The sequence below is a fragment of the Frieseomelitta varia genome, unplaced genomic scaffold (assembly GCF_011392965.1).
Source record: "Frieseomelitta varia isolate USP_RPSP 00005682 unplaced genomic scaffold, Fvar_1.2 scaffold_886, whole genome shotgun sequence".
Taxonomy (NCBI): Eukaryota; Metazoa; Arthropoda; class Insecta; order Hymenoptera; family Apidae; genus Frieseomelitta; species Frieseomelitta varia.
Genome location: NW_025110685.1, coordinates 1124821 through 1150391, shown reverse-complemented (window position 1 = coordinate 1150391; position 25571 = coordinate 1124821). Strand labels below are relative to the sequence as shown.

The 25571-nt window shown below is 42.0% G+C and overlaps 5 protein-coding genes across 7 annotated transcripts in view; 2 read left to right on the top strand and 3 right to left on the bottom strand.

The window, feature by feature from the left end:
- Positions 1-1904: 1904 nt before the first annotated feature.
- On the bottom strand, positions 1905-3216 carry LOC122537109 (RING-box protein 1A). Its single transcript, XM_043670065.1, has 5 exons — positions 3071-3216; positions 2878-2905; positions 2646-2767; positions 2453-2538; positions 1905-2302 (listed from the first exon to the last, which is right to left on the bottom strand). The coding sequence occupies exons 1-5, from the start codon at positions 3161-3163 to the stop codon at positions 2290-2292; spliced, it is 342 nt and encodes a 113-aa protein (XP_043526000.1). The 5' UTR covers positions 3164-3216; the 3' UTR covers positions 1905-2289.
- A 227-nt stretch (positions 3217-3443) lies between these two features.
- LOC122537105 (vacuolar-sorting protein SNF8) lies at positions 3444-4347 on the top strand. Its single transcript, XM_043670058.1, has one exon. The coding sequence runs from the start codon at positions 3552-3554 to the stop codon at positions 4305-4307; it is 756 nt and encodes a 251-aa protein (XP_043525993.1). The 5' UTR covers positions 3444-3551; the 3' UTR covers positions 4308-4347.
- A 61-nt stretch (positions 4348-4408) lies between these two features.
- LOC122537101 (interaptin-like) lies at positions 4409-7131 on the bottom strand. 2 transcript variants are annotated; one of them, XM_043670049.1, is made up of 7 exons: positions 6720-7131; positions 6561-6633; positions 6015-6495; positions 4972-5953; positions 4786-4914; positions 4647-4717; positions 4409-4497 (listed from the first exon to the last, which is right to left on the bottom strand). In XM_043670049.1, the coding sequence occupies exons 1-7, from the start codon at positions 6755-6757 to the stop codon at positions 4427-4429; spliced, it is 1845 nt and encodes a 614-aa protein (XP_043525984.1). In that variant the 5' UTR covers positions 6758-7131; the 3' UTR covers positions 4409-4426. The 2 variants fall into 2 exon arrangements, with proteins under 2 accessions (XP_043525984.1, XP_043525983.1); XM_043670048.1 differs by having other exon boundaries at positions 4412-4497; positions 4556-4717; positions 6720-7128.
- Positions 7132-7194: 63 nt separating this feature from the next.
- Positions 7195-9958, bottom strand: LOC122537102 (RIB43A-like with coiled-coils protein 2). The gene is made up of 7 exons (XM_043670050.1): positions 9720-9958; positions 9407-9547; positions 9073-9221; positions 8734-8977; positions 7754-7981; positions 7489-7595; positions 7195-7415 (listed from the first exon to the last, which is right to left on the bottom strand). The coding sequence occupies exons 1-7, from the start codon at positions 9840-9842 to the stop codon at positions 7274-7276; spliced, it is 1134 nt and encodes a 377-aa protein (XP_043525985.1). The 5' UTR covers positions 9843-9958; the 3' UTR covers positions 7195-7273.
- A 2079-nt stretch (positions 9959-12037) lies between these two features.
- Positions 12038-25571, top strand: part of LOC122537098 — a 57180-nt gene continuing 43646 nt past the window's right edge. The window contains exon 1 of one of the 2 annotated variants that reach the window (XM_043670045.1): positions 12038-13437. In XM_043670045.1, the coding sequence (XP_043525980.1) occupies positions 13068-13437 (370 nt within the window). In that variant the 5' untranslated portion in view covers positions 12038-13067. The remainder of the gene's footprint in view (positions 13438-25571) is intronic. The other variant, XM_043670046.1, reaches the window with a different exon arrangement.

The following is a 25571-nucleotide window of genomic DNA, read 5'->3' as shown; positions in this document are numbered from 1 at the left end:
GGTCGTCGATTGGACGATCCTCGGGAATGTATTTAATTCGATTGGACTCTGCCGCCATCTGGACGAGACACGAGAGAAGAAGGGAGGGTAATTCGCAGCAAGGGTGAGGGAACCTCTGTTTCCGCCGGAAATGAGACCTTCGCGACTCGTACTCTCATCCTCTGCTACCCCTTTTGCCTCCTCTTCGACTCCCTCTCGAGCCTCCTCGACCCGCTTGTGGTCGTTCCCCTAACCGAACTATCTATCGCCCTCTATCTCGAGGGCGAGAATGCAAATCGTATTTATATTCCATCTCTGGTAGCCAGGTAAATATTCCAAACAGCCCACGGTTACCCGTGTTTCGTGCGAAAGTTGTTCTCTGCAAATCATTGAAATCCACTTGCTGGATTACCCGCGTTCCCCATTCTCTCTGTTTTTCTCGCTCTCTTTCTCTCTCGTATCGCCCTCGATTCGTTTCATAATCCCGATTTCGCTCTCTTTCAAATATTTAAATGACAAATATTTACCGATGTCGCGAAACTTTAGTTTCTAACTGAATGCGCGATTGAAAACAAATGAAATGATTTGACAGGCGATATTATTATCATCGGACGGCCGTTTATTGCGATTTATTGAAATACATGCCCATGCGTGGAGAAAATGAAGTTTAAACGAATCCCATCTCCACGATGTCGTGTTTTCTACTATGACCGACGCTGTATAGGAGGGTGCAAGTTGAAAGCTGAATAAAAATAAAAAGGGAAGGGAAAAGGGAAGAGAAAAAGAGACGAAGAACGAGACGAAGAAAAATCAGAGACGGAAAGGCTTACTAATGCTCCCTCGTAGCTCCGGTGAATGTCGCTTGGTCTCCGAGGATGTAATTTTCGCTGTATGCCCGGATTAGAAGCCAGCTCGCCGGGAGCTCCTCCACGTTACGCCGCTTGATAAGTATTGCCCCATACCTCTTGAATACACTAGAACTGGAAAAGGGATTCGAGATGATCTCAAAGCGATCGATTGGCCTCGACGTGACGTCACGGGTCACGGCGATAGGCAGCTGTTATGTCCCGTTAAGAATCCAGGTACTATAATAGCGCGGATTAATGATAAGAGCATAAGGGTAGAACAGCCGTGTAACTTGCTGGAACGTAAAAGCTATTATTACGATACCTGTCGTTGCTATTTCAACGAGATTGAGTTTGCTTAATGTCTCGAGAGAAAAAGCTCCATCGACTTTTCCAAAGACCTAGATCTTTAAGAAACCAATATCGATACATGTTTATATATAAATTTATCTACATTTAACATGCGTGTACACAAGTTTTGAAACGCGACCAACGAATAAGGTATTTTACTCTTAAAAGATATTGAAACATTTCTCAATCTTGCAGATACTATGTGTCCCGGTGAAACCGATATCTATTTAAAGTATAAAAATTGCTGATGGAAAGAGTGGATTACGCGAGCTCACCGTATTTGAGAAGAGGAAGGACAAAACTTTTTCTAGACGATACACATTTCTTAAAACCAGGTAAGCGGATCATTGGAAAATTCGATAAAAAAAATCCAAAGGAAACATGCACCAATGAAGAGTAAGGTATTCTTTCTTTATTCTACTTTTTAATTTGAAATAATGTCATAAAAATAAATGTGTGATTTTAGTTGCAAAAATGTGTAGATATCCTTTTAACACTAGAACCACCGAAATGGTCAAAATGACCATTTGAATATTTTTGTTAGATATTTTATAGACACGAGACAGTGTATTTTTGGAGACTTGAACGATTCTTCCTAAAATATATAAATAACAGCTTATATACTCTATTGAATTATAAAAATTTTCTGTTTCTTTTATTTCAACACTTCTGATGAAAATTTTATGCTAGTCATCAGTGGTTCTAGTGTTAACTAAAGGATATAAAAAATACGTTCACTAAATATTTATTATTTAATTCATGATATTCCTTTATTTATATCTTAAGACTAACATTGTCAATATTGCGCATACCTGATAAAATAAGAAACTTTCAATAGTGCATAATTTTAGTACCTGCTTCCAATTCAATATATGTATCATTGTAAAATTGATACTGGTAATGCAATAATATTCGAATTATATTGTATTTCAAGCAAATTTGTAATTTATTTTCCTTATTCGAAATGCTGCTACGAACGTTCATAGATATGCCACCGATTTTTTTTCAATGATGATGTTACAATGCATTATTTAGTGTTTTATTCACATATGTAATTAAACTTGCATCGGCTTTGGCATTCTGGAGGGTGCAGATGTTCGTGGGACACACTCAGCTAATGACCGTACCTGAAACAAACATAAAAATTATTTGAAAAACAATATCCCAAGGACAAGCTCTGGTAAATATATGAAAATATTTGTGCTTTCTGTACAAACACACGAATAATTTTCAGAAGCTTTAAGAAGCCAGTAATGTTTGTTGTAAGTTGTACTCACTTCTGGAATTCCCACTCTCGATTGTCAAGTGGACAAACTTGTCGAGTCTTCAACCAACGCGAGATGCAATGGAAATGGAATGCATGCTATGCAAAAAAAAATGTCAAAAAATTAAAATAAAAATATTAAAATATTTTCCTGTGATTGATACTAAATGTATTGAAATAAAATGCTATAGTAATAAGATCCATACATTGCATACACCCCAGGCTACAGTACATTCCTCACTAGTGGCTGATGCTTGATTTGCTTGACACTCAATACATAAATCCATTATGTGATTACGGCAGATCGCGCAGTTATCTACTACAATATCTACAAAATAATAAATTTCACAATTATTGATAATATCTGGTGAAAGAGGTATTACAATAACCATTTTCTTATACTAAATTATGCATATAATGTAATTTTTGAATACGTACCCCATGCCCAAAGAGCCACAGCATTCCACTGCAATATAAAATTGTGTACTTTCAGTTAAATGTTACATATAAACCATGTGAACATAATAAAAATGACAATGCAAAATTGAGGTTAGAATTCACAGATCAATTTTTTAAAATCAAAGAAATTTACGCTTAATTTATGAAACATTTTTCAATTTCTTTGTCTCACCTTTTTTACTTCAAAACGTTTTTTCTCTCCTTTACTACTACTCGAAGTTGGCAAATCACTTTCTTCATCGTCAATTTCCATTGCCGAAGCCATATTTAAATTTTGATGTATAAAACCAAGTGACACCTTGTGTAAGAAATTCAAAATACGATGAATGACCGTTTCGAACTACAAGTTTTTTTGATTATTAAACATTTTGTGCGCGTCATAAGTTGTTGTATTATACAAACAATAATATTTTGATTCCATATTGAGAACAATGTTTAAGAACCAAATATCTGTTGTAGAAAAGAGATGTAATATTGTGCCATTGTATCGATACTAGGTTATGTTTCCCGCAAAGGTAACGATACTCGAAGAAATGTGACAGTTATCTTGATCGTTTAATAGCTACTAGATAAGAGCATTTTAATTTCGTATCGGTATAGTTTTTAATTGTGCTCTTGTAATTCATAAATTCCGGTATAAAATATATCACAAGATGAGGCGGAAAGCAGGCGTTGGTGCTATTCAAAAACAAAAGCTGGAGCAAGAAAAATACAGAGATAAAGGAACTGAGATTCAAGAAAACCAGTTTGAGCAAATGACAAAACAGATGGAAACGTTTCGCGTAAATTTAGAGGAATTCGCCTCAAAATATAAAAACGAAATTAAAAAGAATGCCCGCTTTCGGCGACAATTCACTGAAATGTGTGCGTCAATAGGTGTAGATCCTTTAGCCTCAGGTAAAGGATTTTGGTCGGTTCTTGGCATAGGAGACTTTTATTATGAACTTGCTGTACAAATTGTTGAAGTTTGTATGGCTACAAATTATAAAAATGGTGGATTGATATCATTGGATGAGCTTAGAACAAGATTGATACAAGCTAGAGGTCGTAGAAAAGAACATCAGGAGATTACAAATGAAGATTTATTAGCTGCAGCCAAAAAGTTACGAATTTTTGGAAATGGATTTTCTATTGTACCAATTGGCAGAGGCAAACATTTAGTACAATCCGTTCCTGGTGAACTGAGTATGGACCACACTGCTGTGTTACAGCAAGCTAGTTTATCTGGAAATGCATATATTTCAAAATCTACACTCTGCAAGGAATTAAAATGGGAACCAGGTAGGACACAAAAAGCCTTGGATCATATGGTAAAAGAAGGACTGGCATGGCTAGATGAACAAGGTGAAAATGAAACATTATATTGGTTTCCTAGTTTATTTACAGCCTGCATTGTATCCAAAGAGTAAGCACTATATTGACTTTACTATAAATAGATAGATGGTGTTTTAAAAAAAAAGAAAGATCTGTAGTATAAAATGTATTTTTAATGTGAATAAATTTACATATTCTTATAATATTTACACAGTCAAACATCCATTATAAAGCTTATGTAGATAAAGGAAATATTGTCATCTAATTTCATTCGGTTCATTAAATCTGAAACAAATTACTTACAGTTAGATTAAAATATCTTATTATTACATTAAACACAAACCTTTGTATATCTTCAATTGCATGTTGTGCTAGTTGTTGTTTACAGATTAATAATTCTGTATTTAATTCATTATTTTCCTTCTGTAACGTACTTATTTTTCTTCTCAGTTCTTTAGATCTTCCATGAAATTTAACTGTCAAAGATTTTGCTTCATCTCTCCACCTGAAATATAAATTAATAAAGATATCAAGATAATTTCTCATTTATTTTCATAAAAAAAATTTGCATACTTTTTGCTTAGTTTCTGATGTACTTGAACATGATTGATTAATTCCTTTGTTTTTCTGTCAAATTTCTCCTGAAGTTTATTGATGTGATCTGATAATGCAGACTGACAGCAATGACATTTATTTTCAACTCTGTAATAGAAATATTTCTTATAATATGTTTTGACTTAAATGCTTGTATTTACTTACGTAATATCGAAACTAGGTTTGTTTTTCAGATACGGATTTATTTCATCAGTAATACCATCTTTAAATTTATTGTCCTCTATGCAAGTTGCTTTATGAAGGTTAACTTCTAATTCTTGAATTTTTGTTTCAAGAGAATGTCTTTCATTATTTCTTTTTTGTATTTCATATTCAAAATCATTTTTCAATGATTTTAATTGTAATACAAGATTTTCTTTATCACCCAATGTTTTAGCCAATTGATTTTCTAAATCCGAATATTGTTTCATTATATCTCTATTTTCATGAGCAGCTATCTTCCCCTGATCTTCTGTATTATTGGTTTGTTGATGTTGATTTTGTAATTTATTGTTTGAAGCACTTAGTTTGTCTTCGAGAATAATAATCTTTTCTTTTAATTGTTTGATTTCCATATCATATTTGTTTTTTGCTATTGTTTCATCATACACTTGTAGCTGAAGTTCCATACGTTTGGCTTTCTGTTCATACTCTAAAACTTTTATAGTTGAATCTCTACGTATTTTATTCAATTCTTCTTCAATAAATTTCAATTCTCTTTGCGCTTTTTCCGCTACAATTGTTTTTGCTTTTAGTTCTGCATTAAGTTCATTGATCTCTGTTAAGTACTTTTTCGTATTTAATTCAATCTCATCTCTTGTTTTCTTATTCAACTCTTGTATCTTTACATCATATTCATTAGCTATTACATTTATTCTCTGTTCCAACCGGGCTTTTTCTTCCAATACAAGAGACTCACGATGTAGGGCCAAATCTTTTTCTCTAACTGCAGATTCTATCAATTCAATTGCTTCTGCTACCTTAGTTTTTGTTTCCTTATCTCTTTCCATTACATTTTCAGTATACGTTTGAACTTCATTTAATTTTTTTTCTAATCCCAATTTTGCTTGTAGTATTTTATCAGTCTCAATTTTGGCATGAGCTAATTCTTGTTTTAATGTCTCTATTGTTAGTTGGTTGTTCCTGTCTTTTAAACAATAAAAATAATGTTTCCATCTATTATTGTAAATTATAAATATGTTACTGACCTTTATCCTGGGCACTTGTTTGAAGGTTTCTATATTTTTCCAAAAGCTCATTCTTTTCTCTAGTTAAACTATTAATTCTCTCTTTGCTATTTTCATACAATGTCTGATGTTTGATAAAATTATTTCTAGCAAGTGCAAGCTTTTCCTCTAACATTTTAATAGCTTCTGAATAACTTTCTTTAATAGCATTTGCTTGTTCTTGATAAAATTTTGTTCCTTTTCCATCTACATGAAATCCTTTTAATTGATCCTCTAAGGCACTTACAGTATCCAGAGAAATATGCCACAGTTGCAAAGCTGAATCCTTTTCTGTTTCTAACAGCATAATACGCTCTTGTAAATTTTGTATTTCCTTCTTATATGCATCTTCATTACCACATTCTTCCAAATGAATAGAATTCAGGGATTCTTTTATATCATTAATTTTTTGATCCTCATTTCGTAGAATTTCTAATTCAGTCCGTATATTATGTTGTTCTATCTAGAAAATGAATATGTAATCAATATTTGTAAATATATTTGATTGATTGTACACAAACAATATACTTTGCACAACTGCAACTCTCGTTTAAGATTTTCCACAATTCCATATTGTTCTTCAAGCAACGTATCTTGCTCGCTATTTTGAATAAGAAAAAAAAATTAAGAAGGAAAATAAGGAAATAAAACAATTAGTGTAGGAAGATATATAACCTTAAAACTAACCTTTGTTTCTGAGCATCATCGTACTCTGTATCGAGCATTTTGTCGCTAAAATGATTTATGTTTTGCAATGTTACATTGCGCCAAGAAACATAGTGGAAAATATATTGTACATTTAATTTATATTTGCAGTGTCGTGAGATATTTCAAGCAACATCATTCAAGCCCGACTCGTAAACATCAATAATATTTCTTTTTACCGATAGCGCATAAATGTGCATGCATTCAACAGGATACTCATACATAGTACATAAAATTTTAGTATCTGTAGTGTATTTAAAGCACTGCAATAAAACTATACATTAAATATTGATTTTATGTTCGTTTGTCAATTATAAAACATAAAATTAAAGCGATAAAACACAATGCAAACAGATAATACCGACTGAAGATAATTCGTAAAGCCGCGTATGGTAAAGCGATAAATTTAATTTATCATTCATCGGCAAGCGAGCATTTCGAATAATCAGATAAAAAAAAATATGTTTATAAAAAACAAGTATAAAATATATGAGAACAGTAGTTTATTCGTGTCATTGTACATATAAGTTTTCGTTCTAACGAGCATCTCTGTTAAATTGTTCAAAAAAAGCTGCAGTCGGTTTGGTTTTATAGAGTACACGGTTCAGATACTCCTGATGAGATTTGTGTTGCTGCGCGAGTTCCAAATTTTCCACTGCTATCTTTTTCTGAATTTCCCTACAAAGCACCGATCTATTTAATCCCCTTTCTTCGTTGTGATTCAGCAAATCGCCTAACATAAAATTCTTACGTTCTTTTCCGGTCAATTTCACGCTGATACGAATCCGCTATCTCCGCCTGGGTGTTCATCAATCGATCCCATTCCTCGTTCTTTCGTTTCTCCTGTAATCTCATTTCCTAGAAAAAAAGAAGAAGTTCTTCTTGAACGGGCCAAATTTTTTCGTTCCCCTGGCCGTGCCCTCGAATGGCCGTGACAACGATTGGCACCGTTTCAACTATCCACGGCGCATCGTTAAAACCGCACAAAATAACTGCTCCACCTGCTCGGCTTTTACCTCGATTTCTTTCAGCTGCTGTGCCTGTGCCTCCCTGAAAACTCTAAGCTCCTCCGCAGTCATGCCCTTGTAACGCGAGGCCAACGGTTTGCGCGGTCCATGAGCGCTCTCCGCCTGCTCTTTGGCTTCCGTAAGGAAGTCCCCAGTCACGTGATTGTAGATATCCGCCTTCTTGTCCTCCTCTTCTTGAAGGGCTTCGCAGTGGCGGCGGTACTCCTGCTCTTCAGCCTGTCGTACGGAGAAGCGAAAAACGAAGCCGGTCATTTGACTGAAACGCACGATCCAACAAAGCGTGACAGTCCGAGGAGAGAGAGAGAGAAAAAAAACAGTCAAGGACGAGAACGAATTGGGGAAACGACTGGAGGATCGTTCGTCGTGTTATTATCGGAGATTCGTACATCGATGACGTCACCAAGTTTACTCATCGTTCGTAGCAACCTCGTCGTCGCTGTAAACGGTGCTCACCTTCGACGAAGGTTTATGTACGACCGTGCAGCTCGTGCTCGGGATGCATTAAACGACGTGGCAACGATGACTTCGTCTAGTGATTCCGTACGGTGACACCGGAGGAATTCATCGGCGACCAAAACAGAACAGAACAGTCGTATCAAGTACGACGAGATTTTACCACCGTTGAACTCTGACATTTCACGGTTCGTCGTCATTGAATCGTTCGCGACGAGAGAAGAGGCAACAACAGAGAGGACTTTAAGTCAATTAATGCAATGGAGTGCCATCGAGCGTTAATTATCTGAATTTTCACTTTCTCATTGCTCGCAAGCATCGAGCAACACGCGAGTGGAATCTAGAAGAAGGACGAGGTAGAGGATCCATCCATGTAATAAGGAGATACGATTCTCTCTCTGCCGCCGGGTGGAAAATAGAATTGTCAGATAATAAGATTCTTATCTTTTTCTTGCAGTTGCTGCCGCTTTGTCCCCAGCCGTTTCGTCGAAGGACTAAATAGGAGAAAGCCTTACCAGGGCTCGATTAAATCGCGCGGTGGCTTCGTTCAACCTTCGACGACAGTCCCGTTCCATTTGGTCTAACGCCATCGCACGCTTGTCCCTAGAGATGACGGCTGTCTCGTACGCTTTCTCGGTTTCCTGGCGTTCGCTCTCGGCCTGCATGCGCTCGTTCTTTTGCTTCTCGATCCACCATCTCAACTCTTCCTTCTGCGCCTTCAAGCGTCCCTTTGCATCATCCTCGTCCTCGCCCGGGAATCTGCATGATCGGACGAGCAAATATTTAATACCGCACCTTCTCAAACTCCAGACGAGTTTGTCGCACGAACGAAATTTATTTATGACAACATTTACTTCTGCGCGAGGCCAGGCCCAAAAGACAGGTCGACATGTTCTTTCTTTTTCAGAGCAGTCGGATCGTAAAGATCGAAATCTCGGCGTTGTTCTGGACGCTGGTACTGTTGTCTGAAGTGTTCGATCTCTTTATGTATCTTTCGCCTTTCCTAGAAGATTGACAGCGATGAGATGTAACGTCGTGATCCGCTGACGGAATATTTTGTCGGAAGAAACGCGCAAAGAGGAACGAGCGCGATACACGACAAACGTTGGAATCATTAGCCATGACGCTGCAAAATACGATTAATCATCCGGCCGTTTGTTTTTTCCCGTCCGTAATTGATAGTTTTACCTCTTCTTGTTGTTTTTCCAGCAGCAAGGCGAGCTTACTACCGCGAATCAAATTCTCGTCGAGCTGGGATTCTCGGGCCTGTTCGAGCTCACGTTGCTGCTTCTTTTCCGCGACCTGTTTGTCCAAGAATTCCTTGTCTATCTGCGGGCGTTACGGATAAAAATCGTTATGCCGGACATACTCGAAAACGCAGCAGGATATATGTATGTCGTTCCTTCGCGTGCGTATCTTTTTTTTATCTTTTCTACGCGATCGATCTGTAACAGGTTATATCTGTGCTTGATGAATACACTTTGCTCGTTTTGAGACTTACTCCGATTTTCCTGAATCGTGCATTGAATATTCGTTCTTTTCTCTCCGCGTCTATTTGCCGCCTGCGCTGAATGGACGCGGCCAGTTTCAGATCCTCCTTGGTCGCGGTTTGAAACTTCAGCATCGTGCCAAATTCGATCTACGCGAGGACGAGCGTAACCAGTGCACGAGTGTGAGCTTGGCCACGAAAGCCGCAAGTATCACATGGAATTCGTTACCATGGAGCGTTTGGGCGATAAACGCGGCACTGCCCTCTGAAAACCAAACACGATTCCTCGCATCGAAACGGAGGAGGGAAGGGGTGGCAGAGAGAGATTTCTGCTTATCGATTAATAGAAAATTTTGATAAAGTTCGTCGTCCATCTAGTCAGATTAGCCAGACCTGTCGATAACATTGGATTACGTTATGATTGATAGGTTTAATTTGAGCGTGATGTATTTCGAACGCCGTTAATAGCGTTCGAATTTAGACGACGAACAGAATATATTTGACATACATTTGGCCGCTAATTGTCGGCTGCTAATAAGAATATTTGCATGAAAGAGTCACGTGAATAACTGCTGTCGAAGATGTAAACATGTGTCCTACTATCTGTTTTCGCGGCGAAAATCATTACGGATGATTCGTGACTTTGCGTTTCCGTGTTATCACGGTTCTGTGAACGTGAGGTATCGATCGGCTGTAATTTGTAGCGTGTTGACGATCGCCTGCAATTGCAGAGGTTATAAGGCGAGTATAAAGAACAAATTTACTCGCCTTCGTTTATTTCTTTTGCGTGGATGTTTGTTTCGCGTGACACTGTGTGACTTACGTCTCGTCATTTTCTTCGACAATGAGAACTGAATAATGAGACCGGGCGTGGGAGCCACGAGAACACAATGTGATTTATTAAATATTCCGGGTTCAAGCCGTTTTAGGTGGATTACGAGAAGCTCGAATGAATTGTCGTGAAAGGCAAAGCCTCTTTGCGGCTTCCGCGGATGGACACGATTATACGCTATCGATGCGAGCAGGCATAGATTTTAAGTAATCGCCCGTTTCCTCGTTTATCGATTCCATCGATTCCACAGAGCAATTTCTGTCTCCTTATTTCATCGAAAGATTCCGTTATGCCATTAATACTGTCGGAAAGTGAAAAAAAAAAAAAAAAAAGAAAGAAAGGCGCAAACTGGCGTGATTTTGCTGATCTTTAATTACGGAGACGTAACCGGATGAGAAAGCAAGTCGTTTATAACTATACTGCTAATTACTTCGCTATCACGATGATTACGACGCGAAACGTCTGGATGATTCTCGCGTTAAAGAGTCCTGTCCGGCTGTTGGAGCGATTGATACTCTTTTGTGCGTCATCGCAGTGACGTTCGAACGACGAGCAACAATTTTCGAACAATGCAAACGGATATTAACGAATTTTTCACTCATGTCAGAATGTGTTAACACGATCCCTGTATTGAATTCGCGGCTAATGATTCTAATTGTTCGTCTAATGGGGAAACGCACGTGCCTTCGGCTGACCTATATTCGACGTATCGGTCATATATGGTCGGAGATTGCTAGTGCAGTTCGCGAAAGAGAGGTTACGCGAATAACTGTCCGTCTGTATTCGCGGAAAGGAACTATCAAGGCAAACCAACCAATCCAATTGAAATTCAATTTTGTGTCCATGGAACGAAGAAAATATTTGTTCAAACTGATATGTTCTCGACCATTCAATTTTACTGTGCCGATTCGTTTGCTTAATTGGAGCAAAAACTATATTTTTTTTTTTTACTTTCTCTTTGTTTAATAGCGAATATGAATTAACGTTTAAGATACGTTTCCTTTCTAATGGTTCGCATTCAAAGTGACGGATTCAAGAGATGCACTCTCCTTTGAAGCACGAGATATCTATTTATATCATATTTTCTCATTGGCAAGCTGAGAGTCTTAAAGAGCATCCTTTGTATAAAAATACACTCTTAAAATTCACATCAAGTGTCTCATGAAAAAAAAAAAAATAGATTTGGAAACGAATTTATCGAATTTATTTATCAGATCAAGGAAAGATATATCTTTATTTTCCAAATACATTGACCCGCATCGCACATGGTCACTTTATCTGTGTATATTTTGAAATCGTGTTTGAATTAAACGAGAAACGATTGTATGCATACATGTCGATATCTCTTAAGTTTGCACTGAGAAATAAATTTCCCCCTCCCCCTTCCCCCCTCCAGGAAAAAAAAAGAGGAAATGAACAATTCGATTCGGGAATTGAAATCGATTCGCTTCTCGGAAAGAAAATTACACTATTATTTCCTTTGTCGAATAGACGGGAAAAATAATTGCAAAATTAAGCGCGGAAATTAAGGAGAATCGACGCGCGGATTCGCGGAAAAACGCGTTCCATGTTTTCGCGGTGCCCCGCACGCCCGACCCAGAGAGAAGATGCCCCGAAGCGAAGCCGAGACTCGACGGCGCCTGCGTGACCATGTGACGCCATTGGCGAACCGGGCAGCTCGTCCGCTAGACATTCAGTCTCGCCTCAGCATCGAATGAGGTTGTATGTGTTTACGGTGCGCACACTGCTCGGCAAAAACTACATATCACGGAAGTAGTCGGAGCTCGAGAGTTAATCCGACGGTGGTCGCGCGTAATCTGTTCGAACGCGCAAAAACAAGAAACACAGGCACGAAATCGCGTAACGCGTCGAGGCTGAGCGCGCGTTATAACGTTTCCTCGTCCTGTTCGCCGAGATCGGTCGAGATAGATCGATCGGAACTCTCCGTCAAAGAACGAAAAGTGTCAAGGAACGAGAGCCAAGAACAAAGCAGAGGAAAAGGAAGGCAAGAGAAAGATTGAACGAAGAAGATCTCGATGAAGCTTGTAGCTATCGTTTGAACGGGCGATTAACACGCGATACGCGCGCGTCCCTCTCCGTCTTCTTTCTCTCCTTTTTTGTCTCTTTTTCGTTATCTATTCGCGGGTTTGTCAAACGATAGACGATAACCCTCGCGTCCCTCGTACCGTTCCAATTAACGTTCCAGTGATAAACACGTGTCACGGAGAGTGCAGGAAACGAAGAGAAAGGGCAACCGGACAGACAAATTTGTTTGTTCTCGTCCGCAGACGATGCTATTACTGTTTGGCGAGTGACAAGTTCTAATCAAGAGAACATACACACACACACACACACACACACACATACACACACGTAGACGTACGGCGTTTAGTCCGCCGTCGATGCTTGTCACTACTCTGCGAGCATATCGCGGAGAGTACATGCAACGATCGGGTGCGTTACCGCGTGTGCCGAGTCGTTGTTATTCTTACTATGCACACTGAGAAGTACCCGATTACTATGAGAGAATGAGCTGCTCGGTGAAGATTTCCTGTGGCAAGAGCTGGAGCGGATCGCAGCGAAGGATCAACTCCCTCGCGGAGGAAACGACGTGCCCTGCGGTCGTTGGGAGCACGAGCTGCGCCGGCTTAGCGGGCCAACCGACCGCCGTAGCGTCGACCTCGACGTCGACCACGGCTACCACGTCCACGACGACCACCACAAACACCGTCAGCCCGAGCACGCTGACCAGCGGGAGCCAGAGGTTCGCGCCGTCGCGTCCTGTCAAGTCGATTGCCGCTAAAAAAGGGGAGGATACTACGAAACTGCTCAAGTACATCGACGATAACGTCATCGGCAAGAACGGCACGTTCTTCGGACCATTCGGCCGCAGGAAAGGTCAGTGATCAATATAGTCTTTACCCCTACCACCCTCTCCAGCCCTGCTGCCCCTTTGCCCCCACCAAACCTGACAAAGCTTCTCTCTTCCTTTCTCTCTCTCTCTCTCTATCTCTATCTCTATCTCTATCTCTCTGTCGTACTTTACGCGACTTTCTTGTTCTCGCGGTTTCTCTCTTTCTCCCTCTTCCCGTAGCCGACAGCACGCATCGGATTCACGATACAAAGAACCAGCGTCTAGCTACGGTCCATAAGCTCTCGTTAAGGTCGTCACCATCGTTCGATTAACGCGACACATTACCAGCTGTGCGCGTTCTATCAATAAAATCGAAGGTTCTCGTAGCTTCGACGAGTCGATTTCTGGCTGCCCGCGAGGGTGTTGCTCTGTCTATTGGACCACTTCCTCCTTAGTCTATCGCGCTCTCTGCTTCTTCAATCATCTCTCGATTCTAGATCATTCTATCTAAACGCGCGTGGATCATATGTACGTACGTATTCGTTTTACAGAATCGAACGGGCAGAGTCTCGTGGTTTCCCGAGCAGGTGCTTCTGCTCAAAGTCTGTTTCGCTATGCGCAATGGCAGGGGGATACCTCGCAAGTGCACTTGGCATATACCTTTCGTAACACGATACTTCGGAGAACCGTGCGTGGAAACCTCTGTGTTGCGAGCATGTATCTTCAATTAGGAACATAAGAGCACGTCGTACGTTCGTCGTTGGCGGTGATTCCGATCGATATCGCGAAAATGATCGTTTCTCCGGTTGTTATTGTTAACACGGCCGCGTGCGCGACACGCGAGTTTCCGTGAAAGGAATACCCTCGCGAAGAGATCGCTCTTATTTTGAGGTGTTCCTCGTGATAGGAGCAACGAGCAGCGAACGTATGTACATACGTATGAGAGATACGTATGAGAGAACCAAGCTTGATCGCGTACGACGCTTGCATAATTAATTTCTCTCGAGTATTTTGCTTTGGCGTAGCGGCAATAATGGAGAGGATATCGAAAGGCCACGGGTAGCACAAGCGTTCGTTCGTCAAACGTAAACAACCGGCGTTCCTCTACGGAAACTCGCTACTTAAATATTCAGAGGCACGAATGTTTGCGCGTTTTATTATTTCGATGTCGTTGACCTACGGTCATCTCGAAGGCCACCCATTTTTCTAACCTTCTAAAAAATTCCTTCTTGAGGTTCCCTCAGTTACGGGACGAGAAACTCTCGAGAGACAACAGAAATCGGTCCCTCTGCATCTTTCTTCCGGGCGACTTCGTAACTATATAACTATCATGGCGACGGTGTGTTTTCATCGAGTTAACTATACGTTCCACTCTAAACTCGGGTGTATCTGTCGATGAAGAAAGAAAGAGAGAAGGAGAGAAAGAGAACGCGAGGTACCTCGTGCACACACACGTTTCCTGATCGCCGTCCATGGTGAGCCACGTGCGATGCAAATTGCCACCGCCGCCCAGTTTAAGCGATTGGTCATTAGAAGTGGTTCCTCGCGTTTCATTTAAACGCTCGCCGATCTTCGTCGCGAAACATCCACGCGCTACTCTTCTCTAATAATTGTCCCTCGGGTGTCTGCCGACCGATTTGTGTAAATAGCGGACAAAACGACGCGGTGTCGTAATTATGTTTCTGGAAAATTGCTAACACGTTCGAGGTTGTTCTCGAGTGTTCTTTTCTTTCCTCTCGTTGAATAATGCATTCGCTGGAAGAGTAATTACTAAATTTGATCCGGCTCGCGTAGAAGAACGAATAACGTGCGATATTGTACCGCGCACAAAGAACGAAATCGATCCTCTTTTTCAGATGTTAACATTCGTCTGGCATTCCGAGGTCGTAACGACGCACCTCCGTTTGTTGTTAACGGTATTTATGCAAATAATAACGGTAGATACGAGAGCAGCGTTTTCAGAGTTTCTTTGGTTCCACGTGATTTCGAGTCCGCTTAATATTCCGATCGCGGAAAAGGAAATGTAAAAATACTCCGGAGAGAACACGCTTATAGCTAATTCATTCTTCCGCGAGGAGTTTGAAGATGAAATTAGAAGCTCGTGAATTTTCAGAAAATCGACAGCTTCTTCTATCCCTCGTCCTCTTCTTTGACAGAGGAGCTATTAGTGGTAACGTTCAGAAATAGCCTATCTACTAATAGGTCGTGTAATCTGGCAAACAATTATCGTCATCGGCCACGTAACGCTCTTTGGTTCTTTGGTAGGCCGCGAGCAACGATCGCGAATATCGTTCGAATTAACGTGCCATTCTCGGTTTTAATCCCGTTTCGAAGCGCGCTGGCGTTATTAGCGCTAATAGCCCGAAGCGTGGACGAGACGCGTGATTCATGAGAAGGTTGAAAAAGAAAAAGAAAGAAAGAAAAAGACACGTCGGACCAACGGTCGAGAAACAAGTTTCTCGAGTCGACAGATGGGCCAAATGCGTGTCGGTCTGCCGAATCTGCCGATGCACCGATTTGTCACGAGAGCGTCGATACGTGGCAAGATTGTACGTTTTATCTGGCCCGGTAAATGTTTTATCGTTCGAGACTCGTGCAGTTCTTGTGACACGATGGATGGATGTTGTTGGCATGTTCGCGGACCGAAACTATTTGTATGTATATGTATACATGGAAGGAAGCAGCGAAAACGTCGTGCATCGGACGACGAGGATGTCACGAAAGTCATAATGGCGAACATTCAAAATGACTCACGTCGCACGAGCGAGAAACGATAGCCGCGAATGCAAGAAAGCGCGATAAGAGCGGGTTTACTACGCGAGTAGCGTTATCGAAGTGGGCACAGTCAAGGACTCGACGACTGTACACCTCGAAAGAAAATGAAAACGAAAGTCCGCCTCTCTGTGTCCGTGGCTGCAGCCGACATCATCGATGTCGTCATCGCGCGGATATAGCCACGTGGATAGTTTTGTCAAGTGCAAGGTCAACCGGCGTGATACACACGCGTATCGCTGACATTTTCTTTTTTTTTTTTTTTTTTTTTTTTTTTTTGTCTCGTTGTCGATTGTCGATATCTTCGTTGTCACGTGATTTGTAACACAACAGCAGGAATAACACGCATTTTCTCTCTGTCGAGCGCGGAAAGTGTTGGCAAGATGGCGGAGAATCGAGGGATAGACGCGACGGATTGGTTCCGTGTCCCAANTTTTTTTTTTTTTTTTTTTTTGGTAACGCGACTCTCGTATTGCCGGGAATGTTGGCGATAAGATAATCGTTGGGACAAATTCCGACGTTGCTCGTGTATTCACGTATTCCGCTATGAAAATTCTCGTCGTTCTTCTGTCCCGTTGCGTTTTATTACTTTCGAGGAACGGCGTGTATATAAAACCCGTGAAGACCGATCGATCGTACGCCATGTGGAAGCGTTCGTAAAAGCCTGACCCAGTTCGTTATGCGTGCCGACACCTTGTTGACCCAATTCCAGCCCTCCCGACGTATAATAGTGGAGCAACGCCCACGAGCAGCGTCCCTCGTCTATCTTCTCCGCGATTTTCCACGGGATCATCGTTGACAAACGTTGCTCTCGCCTCGTTCTAACCGACGGAAATCAGACTGGAATGAAGTTTACGGCCGACCAATCGCGTACGTCGCTTCATTTCCAATGCACGCTTCGCGTGAACGTAATAAAAGCGGCGACATAACGACGGGCATTGTACTAGAAAACAACGAGCGGTATTCATCGTAATTTCGCTCGAACGGATTTACGTTCTCTCCCTCTCTTTCTCTACCTATTTTTCTGTCTCACTTTTCACGTTCTACAGAGTTACGAGCAACCGTTTGAAATTACGCCCGTGGTAGATCGCTCGTGGTAGCATCCGTCGAGTGGCAATCCAGCCGTGTAATTACGTGACGATAATGTGACCGACCAATCGATGGTAAGATTCGCTCGAATCCGGTACTCGCGAGAATCACGATGCGATGTTCGCGGTGAAAGCGCCGCGAGATTAGAGCCTGATAAAACTATACGAGGCTGGATTGACTATCGTCGATGATCGACTATCGTCGCGTCCTTTTCCGTCTGACTGTGCCGTTAATCGGACGGGCTCATTCTACTGCCGGGCGACGCTGGCCTACGTTCTGCTGCGCGTCACATGCCGATGACTCTCCAGTATCCAGTAGAATTGATCGCGTAGAGCTGAAAATTAACCCGGGATTACCCACGTGAGGGTCTAGTCGCCGGGATGTACCTGCGCTAGACCCCCAGGTGGATAATCCCGGGTTAAAATGGCATGTTAAAAAAGTCGCGAGAGCGTATGGTGATATCTCGTTCACGCGGCGCGACAATCCCTTTCGTTTCGTTACGTGTGTACTTTGCGCTCACGTCCACCAGAATTCGGTAGTCTGATTCGTGCTAAGCGATAGCGCACAATGCTGTCACGGTTTTTTTGTTTTTCTACGAAATCGTACATCGCAATTTCATTTCTCTCTCTTTCTCGTTTCGTCTCTGTTGCTGTTTTTTTTTTTTTTCTTATTTTTGTAGTTGTTATGTTCTTTTTACGTTTTCTCCGAACAAGTGTCGACTCACGACGACGTGGCGGCCCGATCTCGATAACGAATTCAACGGCGTAGAATATAAAAAAGACAGCGTCGAATTTCGCCAAGGCGCGTTTCATAGGTCGTGTATTCTGCGCGTCGTTCTATCACACGGACAGAGACAAGGAGAGATAAAGAAAAGAGAGAGGGAGAGAGATTTGTGTTACATCAGAGTTTGCGCGGCTCGCGAAACCATCTCTCCGCCGAGAGGAAGCCGAGCTAGCGCTATCATTGAACATACATTCTACGCACGTTGTTCTCACGGTCTTGAGAGAGCAGTATGTATCTTGACGAACTCAACTCGTATCTTCCCTTTGGCTAGTGTTACGAGCAGCCTCGTGCCGCGTCGTCGAATAAAATTCTCTCGCCTTTTCTCGCCCTCGTTGCCTCGAGCACCATCGATCGATTTACGGTCTGTGGAGTATGCAGTAGATACGCGATATAAATGACACAAAGTAATAGTCGCACACAGTGGAAAGTATCGCTGGTATCGCGGCCGCTTCGATAATTCTCGTATCGCGCATTTCCTTGCGCGACGTACATACATAGTTGAATAAGACACGCGAGATAACAATTATGTTTGTTTATACGGAATGCCCCGGGGAGTAGGATCTCAGGTTCTATTACAGCGGATGTCCGATATTAGGTATCTGGTGCTACTGAAAATAGACGTGATGTCACCGGCAGCCAGCAGAAGGATACAACGATGTGGAATCCAACGCGCGTGCAACGATGATTCTTCTAGAATCCTTTCGAAAGAACCCCAGGTAGAAAACTCGTTCCCGGAAACTCGACCTTACCGAACCTTTCGCCAAAACCCAGCAGTCAGCCAGGACCGTGGCCACGTACCTACGTGGAACACGGAACAAAGATATTTCTAAATATCACGCGGCGGCTGTGCTCGAGGTCGCGATCTCGAAAAATCGCTACGTGACTCGCGAAGGGAAGAGGCAAAATCGCTTTACCACACCCATTTGCCACAATCGTTCGGTTGCGATAATTCCACACCGCGGGAAAGTAACGCGATTTGGCATGGAGTATTGTAATCACAATGTATCCTTTCGCGGCAGCGGTGAGGAACGCGCGCGTAATCTCGCGCTGCATAAGGACGAGGAATTACGCTCGGTGACCCGTCGAGAAAGAGAGATCTACTTTCACAAAAAGGTAAACCGCGAGAGGGGCACGGTTGCTTGAATTTACGCGTTTCGACGTGTCTCGGGAGTTTCACCAGTTTTCGCCGAGACGATATATCCGCTTGGCGGATGACCGCTTATCCGCGGTTGCTGCATACATACGTATGTATACATAGTTAGTTAGGCCGCACAGCGGCTGGGGCCAGCCAGTTGGAATTCTCAGCGAGAGAGCAACGTTTTCCCCGGAGGATGTGTTGGGGAACGACACCGATAGTCACGGTCCGTGGCGACGCGACGCGATATTCGACATTTTTTGGCGCGATCGCGGCCGCTTAATCGAGGTTGACGAGCAGCGGGCAGCGAGCAGATAGCAGATAGGCTCGCGACATATGTATCCAGGTCAGTGTGCGAGGCGCGCACTTGCAACTGCAGTCGCGATCCTTGCACGGGAGCCGCAAAACGATTTTACCGTGCACGAAGATGGGAAACGGGAACGGGAAACGATCGCAATCTATGCGCGTATATATATATATGTAGGTGATGGATGCGGCTTGTCACGTCACGCGGCGAGTCGCGGCTGCCGCCGAGTCCGCTAACGGGATAACGTGAAATCCGGCAGGCCAGACCTCTCGTCCTCCGACGTCCCGATTTCCTCATAAGGACGCGACTCCTCGCCACGAGCGATCCAGAATCAACCGATGGATCGCTCGGTCGCTCGTGGAAACGAGCCGCGTCGTACGGTCTTGGAACGAACGACGATCGCCGTGTCGTTTATTCGCAGATACGAGTCGGAATTTGCGTTTGCTATCGAACCAAATTCGAAATACACGATAGCTTTTCAATGAGGCTCTTCGGTTGGACTTTGACAACGTTTACGACGTCGGGTCGGCTTTCGCGCATTGTTCAGCAACGTCGTTGACAGTAGCTGGCAATTTTAATCGGGAGACGATTTAATTACGATAAATCGTGTTTGTAAATACACGCGACACGCACGGCTATCGTTGATTTTATCGACGGCACATACGTCATCCATCTTGCTCGAATGTTTGTTGACTGAACAGCTTGGTCATCGCATTTCACGACGAGACGCGAGATTGTCATAGAGAGAGATTAAAAAATCGGAATTACGGGAGTGAGCTATTGGTGAAAACATTCACGGATCGAAGACACGTATTGGAAAAAGCGTTTCTAGCGAACTAGCGTGTGCGAAAGATCCGGTTTCAAAGGCATTTCGCGTTTGTAGATACGCGTCACTGTTTCTTCAGCATTATCAGAAATCATTGCTCAACGTCAGTGTTGTGTATCACTGTTGATTGTCCTTATCATAATCATTTAAATATTTGTCCATGATGTTAGTCCATGGTATTAACTATATGAACAAAGTTCGGGAGTTACTTAACAAAAGAGACCAAAAAAAAAAAAAAAAGAAGCGATTACTAGTGTATCTGCAAATTGATTACATAGTTTGTACTGTGAGATAAACAGTGACACGTTTGCTTTCCATAACGTGTATTAAATCAATCTGTACGGCTTCGGTCCATAATTTACAAAACTCCGTTACTCATCGCTGAGTTGACGCGTCTGGTTATCGGAGCGTCATACAGGAATTAATGTGGGTATTGATCCTCCTGACCCCGCGATTATTCCGACACGAAGTCAATGATGATTCTTTTTTTCTATTAAAATTGCAAAAACATTTACTCGATATGGATTTGATCCACTGGTTTTCGGCTTTTAATTGAACCAAATCGTTAAGGGGGTATTCTGGTTTTCCGGCTCGAAAATATCGTCTTCTTCCGGATTTTTTTGTGAGGAAATCATGATACATTTTGGAATGGAGTTTTTGCACACAGATTTATTTATACTTAAAGAGTATTTACAATTTTTTTTTTTAACCAAATTAATGAATGTTGTTAAAATTATGTAGCATTATGTGAAGCAAATTTTTGAAAACGGGCTCGAATGGTTTACGTGATTTCGGTCCACCTGGTTAGTTGAAACTAAAAAACCAAAGTGCATCTTAATTAGTATAAATATGGCTATCGCATGAACCACGGAAAAGCGAAATTTCGAAAATTAAAAAAAATGGCAACATTTTGAATTTAAAATATCGATTTTCCTTGTATTTTTCGTCGTTTGGGTGGTAAAAAAAAAAAAAAAAAAAAAAAAAAAAAAAAAAAATAGAAAAAAACCATCAGATTTTGAAATCCGTGGTTCATACGATAAAGGTACATCCATTGAAGATCTCCTCCAAATTTCAAGTCAATCGGTCAACTAGAACTTGAGATATCACGTGAACCAGTTTGAAAAATACGGATTCGAGAAAAACGCATTTGAAGTTTTTGTCACATGTTGTACAAAAATATTCATACTTACAATCAATAGCGTCGTCAAGGTCCATACAGTGGACCTTCCTCGTGTTCTTGTAGAGCAGAGTTCTCTTCTCTACTAGTACTTCTGGCCCTTTCAGCGACTTCAAACGACCGACGCTTTAAATGCTGTATGCAACTTTCTCGAAAGTTTGCATAAACTTCCGTCTGTTGTCCAATAACTATTCCCAGTGTGTTAAATATACGTAGGATCGAGGAGAATCCTTCATTAAATATATTCACCGCCAAAAATGTGGCCATTTCAATAGTTTTTAATCCCGAATGCATGTGCTTTCATGAGCGAAAAGCCAAATCAACGAATTAAGCGGCTCATTACTGTTTTGCGTTTCCGCTCCCAAACACCTTTTTAGCAATTCATCTGATGATAAATCATCGTAGATCGGTTTTATAGCCGTCAAAACGTTATCCGCTAGAGGTGGTCGCTCGTGTATAAATTCTTTCTCGTTGCCAATGGCTTTTGGTTGATGCCAATTGCACCAACTGGTTGCGCCAGAAGTGCAGTACATATGCTGTGGATTTTCGTTCGTTGAGTTTTTGTGGTAGAACGTGGCCCATACCGCTCTTTTCATTTCGGAAAGCGAATTGGAATGTCTACGTATTGCTAAGCTGTAATATTTCGTCAGTTTGCCAATTATTTTGTCTGACAATTTCCCTTCCAAGGCCCTTGATTGTTCTTATAGTATTACTTAATCTTGTACCCATTCTTTTTTTTTTTTACGTGTCCAACGCATTTCTTTTCTTTAACAATTACTAGTCTAAAGTACTTCGAAAAGTTTTGCTGTCCCCGTCACATTTCACTTCGTACTTTTCTTTTGAATTTTGGAACATTTCCGTAATTACATCTTGCCTGCACTACCTACGTGATTAATCGTACACTGTTCTTTATGATCTTCATATCAATCGCTGTAACCGTCAATTGTTCCTTCCTTTTTAATTTTCCATAAATCACAGCCTTGACAGAAACTTAACTTGACGACAGTGTCAAGAACTTTCTTACTGTACTTTGCCGATGAGTGTAGAAACCCCGAACAAAGAAAACCCTCGCTTTTTCCATGTTCCGTCTCCCGAAACAGTCGAATGTACTGACAGATTCCCAGCATTCTTCATTCTTCGTTTTCTCTTTCTCAATCCCTGACACAAGTCCGTCAAGCCACAAAACAAATTAATTTCATCGCGACCAATACCCAGCAGTCGCATGACGAGTACAATTCTTTGATTTACTTTTTATGTTTTTTTCGATAATCGGACGCGAGTTAACAAGCTGTGCTCCACGCTTGCACTGTATTGCAATTTTGAAACCTAGTCCACGCTTTGCCCCTTGTGAAAACACAATCTCACCTTTACAATTTTTGCAAGTCATCAAAGATGCAATTGTAGGAAAAAATTGCAAAAAAATTTATGATGCAGTAACCGTGCGTGCTAGAAATAATAATGTCGAGATTTTCCTTGCGTTGTAACTTCTCGCCCGATGTACTCGGAATATCAACGTCTTTCTCGACAGTGTATTGATTCCCGTGAAATCTTCTTCTTCGTTTGGGACGGCTTGCTTGAGAAAGATATTCTTTTGATCCCTTTCTATCCATTTTAATATAAAATAAATACTCGAAACTCTGGAGATTAATGTTTGGAAACGCGTCTGTTTTACTCGTTGACTGAAAAAAGAAAACTGACTGCAGAAAGCCTAAAAATGTTTTTTAAGCACGCGTTTCTGGGCGGATTAATAATCCAACCCTCGATCACCCTCTTTACTTTAGAACGTACCGTTATGTAAAGTCTTGCGACGGCGATCTAGATCCCCGACCAAGATGGATCGAGCGATACGTCATATGTGCGTACGTACGTTTCCAAGAGAGAGGCCGTCCTTTTTCAGTTTTTAAATGTTACGGCACACGTAAGGTCTTGTATGTCGAGGACGTAACAAAAGTCCACGTGCCAGAGAATCCGTGCAAATCGGGACGGACACGTTCCCATCGGCCGAGACTCACGTGACCGTTGTTCCGAGCTGCAATAGCCAACAACGTTCGTTAAATAATTTCGTCGACGAGCTTTGAAATATTTGACCTCTGCCACCTCTGGTCAAACGCGCTCGCGTACGCGTGCACGAACAGAGGAAGTAGAGGCCAGAGAAAAGGAAGAAAAACGAGAAGAGGAGAAAAGCCAAGGCAAGGAACGGGGCTCGCGTAAAATGCGGTCTGTTAAAGGCCGGCACGGCGCGAAAGAAACGCCGGTTGAAACAGCGCCAAGCAAAAACAGGCGCGCGTACGTGCATTCGTGGAAAAGGAGCGGGAGAAATGCGCGAATCGCGTTGCGCCGCAATAACGTAACGCGATATTGTCACGCGCGAACTGAAATTCCCCCCGTTGGGGGACACGATTCTGAAAAACAATTTCAACGATCGAACGTTTGAAACACGCCGCGCTACGTCGGTGTGTGCGTTGACAGACGAAGGAGTGAGATTAAGGGAGGGGAAAAAGGCATGGAGAAAACCAAAAATATCGGATGCGACTACACAAAAGCCGAATGGCAACGAAAATAAAATAAAGATATGCGTAACGCGAACCGTTGTGCTAGAATAAAAAAAATAAAAAATAAAAAAATAACAATAAAAATTTCGATAGGTTTTAAATTGCGAACGCTGCTGCATGAATAAAAGACGCGCGCGCTGTCGAAGAGCACAATGGTAAATCGGTCGAGCCGCGACCAGCGAGTCCAACCGAGATCCAACGAACATTGCCGAACGTTCACCCGCGCGTCGACCGTGCGTAGATCCGATAGATCGTTACGCCTGCTCGGTCTGCTTCTCGTGCGTTACGTAACGCCTTTACGCACTACGTAAGCGGCCCAGCCGGAAGAGCAGCGTCGCTATCTAAATTCCGCGGCCGCCAAGAGGAAGTTGAGTGGTATCGCGGACGGGACACCTGATAGCTATCTGTTCGTCATTCGCCTTCGTACGCGTGTGGTCAGAAAAGAAGAAAGTTTCGCTGGTTTTTCTCCTTCTTTTCGTTTGGCTTCCAACTCGAGATCGCGTAGCTACGGTGGAAAAAGATGGAGCGAGATCGATCACTTTTTCACTTCGCCAATTATATCAGTGATTCATGGCTGATTCGTTTATGTAAACTCGGTTTCTGTCTGGTTAGGTTAGCACTCCGACGATCGAACGTTGCTTCAATATGTTTCGAAGTTAGCTTTCTCTGTTATTAGATTTCGACCTCGTTTCAATCGTAGTGTTTTCTTTGCTTTTTTATCATATCTACGTAGAATCATTGGTGAACGTAAATTGGTGTTTATTTAATTGCCGTATTATCGAGGGAACGAACAGCGTGTCTACGAAATGGTTCTAGAAACTGGAGCGAACGGGGCTCCTTCTTGGATTGATAAGAAGAAAGAACGGATTGGATTTACGCCGTTGGCTGTTCTCCTATAACGTGATTATTTCTCACGTGTGACGGCGCGAGTCATCGTCGAGTAATAAACCCGTCCGTTCGTCAGAGACGTTACGTTCTAAGAAAATAATCCTCGTTAAGCTACTTTTTTTTCTGCTCTTTTTCTTAACAGTACGTTCTAGAAATCTCTAGTTTCTCAAACGATATCTTGAATCACATTATTACGATTTATGCTAATGACTGATCGTCGCGATGAAGTGTTGAGCAGATTAAAAGAGAATATTTAAAAGCAGCAAAGTTGTACTCCGTCACAGTAAGGTGTGCACGAAAGCATACGAAAAAGCGGCTTGGTTCCAAGCTGATACGTACGAACCGTGAACGAACAGACTACCGGCGAGGCCGCACAATGGCATGCACCGGATGCACATCGAAGTTTCTCGGTTTCGATGAGAACGCGAGGTTACACGTCGGTCCTCGATGAATACTCGCCCGTTTGTTATCCAACGCTCCCGTGCATTGTCTTCTTTTTCATATAGATATAAAAGTAAAGAAAAGAGAGAGAGGGAAAGACAAAAAAGGAACGCGAGAACGTAAAAAGAGAATGAAAGGAATCCATCTATCCGGAATGAAAATGAGCTTGGTATTGCTTGTCGTTGTTCTTTTTTTTTTTTTTTTTTTG